The following is an 8,118-nucleotide window of genomic DNA, read 5'->3' as shown; positions in this document are numbered from 1 at the left end:
TACCTGGCTGCTGCAAGGCCCAGGGTGGCTCCTGTCACAGCACTGCCATTGCACAGCACCAGTGCGAGGCTCCCCAGAGGGCTGTACCCTCACTGCTAAACATCAGTAGTTTCACACCCCATGCAAGCCACAGCCCAGACCCAGCAGCCTCCCAGCCCTTCAACTCTAGGACGGGGAGGCGGGGTCAGAACCTAAAGCAGCCAATCCGCACACGCGGCTCGCGCGCACGCGGGAAGCGAGGTGGGTGGGTTCCAATTTCGCACTCACGCGAGCTCCCTACGCCGTGACGTCACTGCGTGGTCTGTTTAGGCCGGGCGGAACCCCACCCCCGTGGGGAAGGGGGTGGGGCTTGCTTTCTCCCTGTGACAGGTGGGGCGGGGCGTGGGGGCCCGAGGCGGAAGCGAGGGTTGAGACCCCGCCCCCTGTCTCGTGGGGAGCGTTTCGGTGCTCGTGCTCCGGTCAGTTCCGCGGCGGAAGATGTTGGAGACTCTGCGCGAGCGGCTCCTGAGCGTCCAGCAGGACCTCGCTTCCGGGTGCGTCACGGGGCGGGGCGCGGCGCGCGCGGTGGGAGGGGTGCTGAGACCGTTACCCCCAGGCGGGGGGGAGAGGGCAACCCTCGCCTTGTGCCAGCGTGGGGGCAATGCCTGATAGCGTTACTGCGGGGGAGGTTTGGCATTAAAAAGGGCCTCAACCTCCCCGCCAGAAAGGAAAGGGGGGAGGAAAGCTCTCCTCCTATGCCCGGGTTTTTAAAGCTGAAAAACCAGGCGTGAGGTCACCTTCCAGCGCCTGGTCTCTCCCCTGGCAAGGTCCCTGGGGTCAATCCGATCTCTTTTATTAGACTTACTAAAATAGTTGGAAAAATTCTTCTTTGCCAGCTTTCTTCACTTTTTTGCAAGGGTGTTTGTGCCTGAAAGCTGGCAAAGAAGAATTTTTCCAACTATTTTAGTGAGTCTAATAAAAGAGATCGGATTTACCCCAAGGACCTTGCCTGCCTATGTCCTTAGACCAGCACGGCTACAACCTACACCCCTGCTCTGAACCCACACCTTGTGACCCCTTATGCCCTTTGCCTCAGATGCACTGTGGCTTATTGGACCGCTGTGGCTGTTGGAGTCCCGTGTATGAACAGCCATCTCAGAGGAGAGAGGTGGGGCTGGAAGGGACCTCCCAAGACCTCGTTCAGCCACCTGCCTGAGGCACGGTCAGCCCTGGACAGACCATCCCACACAGCCCTCATCTAAACCAGTGTTTTTGAACCCGTGGGTCGCAAGAATATATGAAAAGGTCGTGAACAAGCTTTAAAAAATGAACTGACCAACTTTAAAAAATGGATTCTTCTTTAAAGGAGAAAAACATGGGAAACGGTAGCTTCTCCCTTGCAGGATGGCAGACTTCCAGCCAGTGAGGGGCTGCTTGGGGCTCCCTCTGTCCCACACACTCGCCCCATGCCCCATACGCTGGGGGTGTGGGCCAGTGGACCAGGAGTGAGGGGCACCAGCAGGGCCAGGGGACTGTTTTCTACTTTAACTATTTACTGGGTTGGGACTGGCCATCAGTGTTTACAAATGGGTCCTGGTACAAAAAAGGTTGAGAACCACTGATCTAAACCCTACAATAAGACTACTCTCAGCCCTGACACAACAAGACCTAATGCCTGAATCTGGCACAGGTAAAGCAGGGGAACCACAGCAAACAAAGTCCCACTTCTGTAAAACGTCAATATACACTCGAGATCATGGGGAGAGGGCCATGTCCCCCACTACAAAGGAAAGCAGAAACCCCCACAGTGGGGCAGTGGCCCCTTGGTAGCCTAACTGCTACCCCCCAGGCCTGGGATGTCTTGCCTGTGCCCCCCATTTACTCTGTGCTTCCAAGCCCTTTGGGTGCCTTTGACACCCCTCTCCAGGACCAACCTGAGTAGAACAATTGCTTGTCTCTGTCAGATGGTAGTTAAAAGGCACCCAGAGGTGATGCTCTTTTGAATCACATTTCTTTTATGTCAGCCGGCAGGAGTCTCATACTTTTGCTTGACCTTATAGGTTGAAGACTTTGGGTGACAAATCGAGAGAAGTCAAAGAAAGCAAACAGAGGTATTTTCATGTGTTTTTATGGAGAGCTCTATCTCGTTTCTTTATTTTCATAAAACATGGTTTAACACATCGTTTCTGTATGAGTACTATAGGAAGAGTGTCCTAAACTCTTCCTGTAGTAGACAGACACACAGTGGGTTATGTGACTTTGACTCCCTTGGATAATCAAACATCCCCATGCTTGGGCAGTGTTTAGCATGATAGCGTTTTTTTACTTCATGCTTTTTGAGATCAGCCAGCCAGCTTTAACACTGGCCCTCTTAGTTGATGTGTTCTGTTTTACAGCATTAACCATTTCCAGTGCATTTGTATGACAAGAACTGCAGTACTTTTGTGACTATTAAGCACTGTGGTGTTTATTTCCTGATTTGTCAGGTTTTAGCTTCAGAACAGAAAGAAGAACCTTGCAGGCTTAAAACAATGTTGTTATACAATGTTGTTATAATAAAAAGTATTTCAGAAGAGAATTCCAGATTTGCCTCCAGGAATCTGGTGAAAGTCAATTGCTGTGTTTCCTAATGCAAAGTCGTATCTGTCTTTTTCCCAACATTATTACTATAATAGCTGTTGATGGAAAAGGACACTCCTCTTGTAGTTACTGCCTAATCTGTTAAGCACATAGCTTAACAGATCTAAACTAAGATAGGCATTTACCTGAATGTATATGCTTAATGAACATTGCTTACAATATGTACGCAGACCTGTAAATACTGTGGTATTAGCAGCCCTGAACTGACTATTTCCTTTCATTTTCAAGGCTCTTAATAATCAGTTTAATGCTGCAATCAGAAGCCTTGAAAATGAGAGGGAGCAGCCCTGAAAGTGCCTAACTTCTTCACCAACCTTCCTTTTCAAGGCTTCAGCCCTTTGACAGCTGCTTCCTATTTTCTGTTTTTGGTGCAGAGAAATGAAGTACAGTCAGTTACAAAGTAGACAGTGGGGCTGAAAGCTGCTTTGTAAATAACCCTCTCTCCCCCTTCCTCCCACCCTTTTTCCAATGTAAATTGGTAATAGCATTATATTATGAAAATTATGTACCTATCTGGAGTGAATAACTGGAATACATTGTACATACAGCTTAGTTTGAATGTGTTTTAATGTGCTGAATGTGTTTTATATCACTTCTTTATTAAACTGAGGAATATATGTATCTATCAGTTATTAACGTTAAATCAATTTAACTGTTTGTGAACTGTAACTTGCTGGAAGTCTTTATATGTATTCTTAAATCATCTTGCAACTAAAAGCTTGGTACATGTTCATCATGTAGGCTAAGGCTAAAATATTTTGATGGGAAGAGGTGGAATAATAATTTTAGGAAAGTACCTTCTTTACATGTGCTTATAACCTACACTAAAACATTATGATTGATTGTTTTGGATATTGTGGTTTTGACATGATGAGTAACATTTATAGAATTAAAGGACCTAATTTGGTCAAACTCCTTGTACGCTGATAGGATTCACTATTCCTGAACCATCCCAGATAGATGCATACCCAACCTCATAATTTCTCTAGTTGGTTTGTTTCATTGTCCTCCTGCTTTTATGAGAGTTAGGTTGTTGTTGATGTTGTTTGTTTGGTTTTTTGTGGCCTCCCCCTAATCCCTGGTATTTAATCTAATCTATTTTTGCTGTAGTTAAACACATTGCTGCTTGTTCTGGCCTTTGTGGCAAGGTAGAACATTTTTTTCCAATATACTGTACTGTATCAAATATTTGAAAACTGCCACTCTCTTGTCCCCATCATGACCTCTCTCTTTTTCATACTAAAGATTCCTACTTCTGTAAGAAACAATCCTGCACTAACTTGGAGATGATCAGGCAATATTATTGGTTATTATTTTTTTAACTCCTGTAATTTTTATGATTTATTTTATAGGAGTGTTGAGTTTTTGCCAAAGTTTTCTGCTGGACTGGAATTACTCAGCAGGTATGTTCCTCTTTTTTTCATAATAGTATCTGTCTTTCATGGTTTCTTTTCACAGTCTAAATATTATAGGGGAACTGACAGCAATTAAGATTATGAAAATAATAGTAATTTTCTTATTGAGGTAAGGATCTTTATGAGTGATATCATTTATTGTACCAACTGCATGGTTGGGATAAAGATAGACAAGGTTTTGAATGCAAAGTCTTTTTCACTGGGTCTGAGGGAAGACTCAGACAGGATGACTAAAAACAGTGCATAGGGCTTTGAAATTGGAGGGGAGACAGATTCTCAGGGGTAGTAGACAAATGATTAACAGAAGGAGATATCCAACTAATGGGAGATCAGGATCTATCAAAAGGGAAGAAGGTCACTGTTGCCTGTAGGACAAAAGAAAAAGAATCGGCTAGATTAGGCGTGGCCACGCTGTGGCATGCACAGCTGCTGTCTGTGGTATTCATGAGGGTTGGGGCAGGAAGACTGCAAGCAAAATGAAAGAAGAGGGGTGGGGAAGGTCTGGGGTTGGAAGGGCATGTTGCCACTTGCCAGGTTTGTGCAGTCCCAGCTGGGAGACCATCCTGTACCCTGCTCAGCAGCAAAGTCAGCCCAGCTGGAGGGACTGGGCAGAAACAGCTATGTGCCTAATTGGGATGAGGGGGAGAAAGGGGATAGGGAGAGAAGCCCTGCACTTGGCCAGCCAGAAGGATGGAGGGGAAGAACTGGCTACAGAGAGGGGAGGGGGGAAACATCCCTGTGTAGTCCAGTGCAGGACACAAAAACAGCACCACTCAGGTCTTTGCCTCCTCAGTACAGGTAAGACTGACTACCTTCCTTTCCTCTCCCTGGCCTTCAGGACTTGTCAGCCTACTTTCCACACACCCCTCAGGGTGCTGGGAGGTTTTTCCCAGAGCAAACTTGATAGTTATGCTTTTGCCTGGGACTAACCCAGCCTGACAGTTCCAGTCTGGGACCTACCTATTCACAGCAAGCTGCGAGTCCAGGGAGTCTAGAGTGAGACCAGCCCTGTCATTGCCCCATGCCCCAAGAAATACAGTTGGGCATCCCTTATGTACCCTCATGTGCTCTGGTGCCACCCCACACAGTCCTGGGGCCCCTTGGTGACCCCAGCTTTGCCCATACCTGGGGTTCCAGTAACACTGCTCCACAAGGAGTTCTCAACCCTGCTGTACCCCATCATGATGCTACAATCCTGTCATGCACCACTGCTTCAGAGTGAGACCCTGGGGACACCTCATCCCACTTCCCAATGGAATCACACCGACCTGAATTGTGCCCCCCACGGGCTGTGAGGGTTTGACTAGGGGCTTCCCATTAAGAGAGTTCCCATGGAAAAGGCTGCTTAGTGATGGGGGAGCAGGCTGCTTCAGAACTATGCTAGTGACACTTCTCAGGCATTCGCTGGCATACAGTTGCCCAAGGGTGCAAGTCCTCTTGTTAGTGTCATGGGCTCTGAAAGTGCCACGTTATGAGGTCATGCAGATGCCAGAGTGCTGTTCCATCTTGGGGCATGGAGGTACCAGTTACTACAGAGTTTATGACACTGAAGACAGTACCCTATTAGGAAGGCAGGGTCCTGATTTTTCTGTTCCATGGGAAGTGTGAGCCTTGAAGCTGTTGCTGGGCATATGGCGAACCCATCACTGAAAGTATCTTGAGGTGCTGCCCCACAAGGTGACTTAAATGAGGCTGTCACAGGGTAAATACACCTTTTATAGCCTTGGCCAGAAAAATAACAAAGCTATCACAGCTGTTAAGGGACCTGGACCCCCTAGCCCTGAGACCCTCATTGCCAAAGACTCCTGTGTGTGACTTTAATTTTCAGTCCAAGAGATGCAAAGCAATCAAGCAGGTGACCAACCCACAGCACATGTTTTTATGGGCAACTGCTGTGTGGCATGTGAATCCCAGGCACGCAGTAGAATGGAGGCAGGGGGCTCGAGCCTTAAGCTGCGTGGAAAGGCAGCAGGACGGTTCTGCAAGAGGAGGAGTCACTGCCAAAAGCCAGGTGAAGACTTCACTGGCACTCTAGCTGCTGCCAAATTAAGGGTTTAGATCTTCATTCCCTGTATGAAACTGCAGTGGTTGCAGGGCCAGGACCTGGGTCTTGCTGATGACACCTCCTTTCTGAGAAGTGTCCTGCTGCCACTCCGCTCTGCATGTCTGGAAATTCAACCCCTCCTGCTATTGTTCTGGCACTCCAGAGCACAAACGCTATCAGGGCAAACACATTCAAATTAAAACTGGATAGAAACCAGCTATAAAAGGTGTTGTATATTTTCAAGCACTAACTTTGTAACCGTTTGGCTCTCTTTGTATTTTATGGTGTGATAATTACTTTCCACGTGTGACCAGTTTAAATTTGTTGCATGGTTAACCAGTGAATTGCATAATATATGTAACGTGTAGCAGGGGCCTCAGGAATACCTCTGGGGAACAGGGATCAGAGTGACACTCAAGGAGAGGTGGGGGCTTACTGGTGGCATACCTGCCAAAAAGGTTGGCCACCACTAGGGTAGATTACAATATGCTATAAAATCAATATCAGTGTTCAGTCTTTGGCTTTTAGGGTCCAGACAGTTTATGTATTTGTATTCCCAAGTTTGTCTTTTAAAGGTTAGTTGTTTGGGGTTTTTTTTAATTTCTCTGAGTGCAAGGTTGGTGAGGTCAGAAAACTGTGTTCCTACTGGTCTTTGTGTCTATCTGAACTCTCACAGAAAAAAAGTGAAAAGGACTGGTGCATAGTTTTGTCTGGTTTCTCCCATGTAGTTATTATGGGGCATATGGTGCCATTGGATCATGTAATATCACATGGGATCCATGGGTTCATTGTGGGGGTGCCGATTGTTAACAGTGGAGATCTGTTGGCAGATTTTGCATCTGTTGCTAAGAAGAGATTGCTAAGACTGATGTCTTTTGAATAGTGGTGAGTTTGCTTTGGATGAAAAGTTGGGCAAGGTGAGGTTGGTTGAGATTTTGAATTGTGTGCAGACTTTGACTGTATGCAATACAGAAGGCAGGAGCTACTAACTGAATCAAAATGTTAAAACTATTGAACCTCTGTTTCAACCCTGAGCATTACGGGTCTTGTGAATGAGATGGAATGGTAGTATGTAAACATGTAAGTAGAATCTGTATGATAATGCGTGTATGAGTTGTGGGGGTAGAGATGAGGTTGCATGGGCAATATAAAGTTAGCAGTCAAAGCTAGTACCAAAATAAATTGTATTACACTTTAAAATCCTGTAGTACTGTAATGTACTTTCCTTAAAGTTATACAAATTATTTGTGTCATTGAAGCTCACTTATCTGTGCCCTGTGTTGGGTTCTTACTTAACTAGTAGAAAGACTAGTAAAAAGCTTGTAGAAGCCATTTTTAGGGCAATCAAAGTATGTGGGATGGGGAGTTAGAAATACCACAGGTGGGAGAGCAATTTAATTCTGAAGAGATTCTGAGATGTATATGAAAAAACATTCTGACCTATTTTTTCCTCCCATCTCAGAATCATAGATTCATAGATGCTAGGGTTGGAAGGGACCTCAATAGATCATCGAGTCCGACCCCCTGTATAGGCAGGAAAGAGTGCTGGGTTCAGATGACCCCAGCTAGATGCTTATCTAACCTCCTCTTGAAGACCCCCAGGGTAGGGGAGAGCACCACCTCCCTTGGGAGCCCGTTCCAGACCTTGGCCACTAACTGTGAAGAAGTTCTTCTTAATGTCTAGTCTAAATCTGCTCTCTGCTAGCTTGTGGCCATTATTTCTTGTAACCCCCGGGGGCGCCTTGGTGAATAAAACCTCACCAATTCCCTTCTGTGCCCCCGTGATGAACTTATAGGCAGCCACAAGGTCGCCTCTCAACCTTCTCTTGCGGAGGCCGAAAAGGTCCAGGTGCCCCAGTCTCTCCTCATAGGGCTTGGCCTGAAAGCCCTTAACCATACGAGTGGACCTTCTCTGGACCCTCTCCAGGTTATCCGCATCCCTCTTGAAGTGTGGCGCCCAAAACTGCACGCAGTACTCCAACTGCGGTCTGACCAGTGCCCGATAGTGGGGAAGTATCACCTCCTTAGATCTGTTCATCA

At 46.6% G+C, this 8,118-nt stretch overlaps 1 protein-coding gene across 2 annotated transcripts in view; it reads left to right on the top strand.

The window, feature by feature from the left end:
- Positions 1-382: 382 nt before the first annotated feature.
- DTNBP1 (dystrobrevin binding protein 1) overlaps positions 383-8,118 on the top strand; it is a 115,397-nt gene continuing 107,661 nt past the window's right edge. For both annotated transcript variants that reach the window (XM_019498464.2, XM_006270619.4), the window contains exons 1-3: positions 383-533; positions 2,040-2,090; positions 3,972-4,022. In XM_019498464.2, the coding sequence (XP_019354009.1) occupies positions 478-533; positions 2,040-2,090; positions 3,972-4,022 (158 nt within the window). In that variant the 5' untranslated portion in view covers positions 383-477. The remainder of the gene's footprint in view (positions 534-2,039; positions 2,091-3,971; positions 4,023-8,118) is intronic.

Source organism: Alligator mississippiensis, chromosome 3 (assembly GCF_030867095.1).
Source record: "Alligator mississippiensis isolate rAllMis1 chromosome 3, rAllMis1, whole genome shotgun sequence".
In the NCBI taxonomy this organism is placed as follows: domain Eukaryota; kingdom Metazoa; phylum Chordata; order Crocodylia; family Alligatoridae; genus Alligator; species Alligator mississippiensis.
The sequence above is the reverse complement of the archived record's forward strand: the minus strand, read 5'-3'. Positions and strand labels throughout refer to the sequence as shown.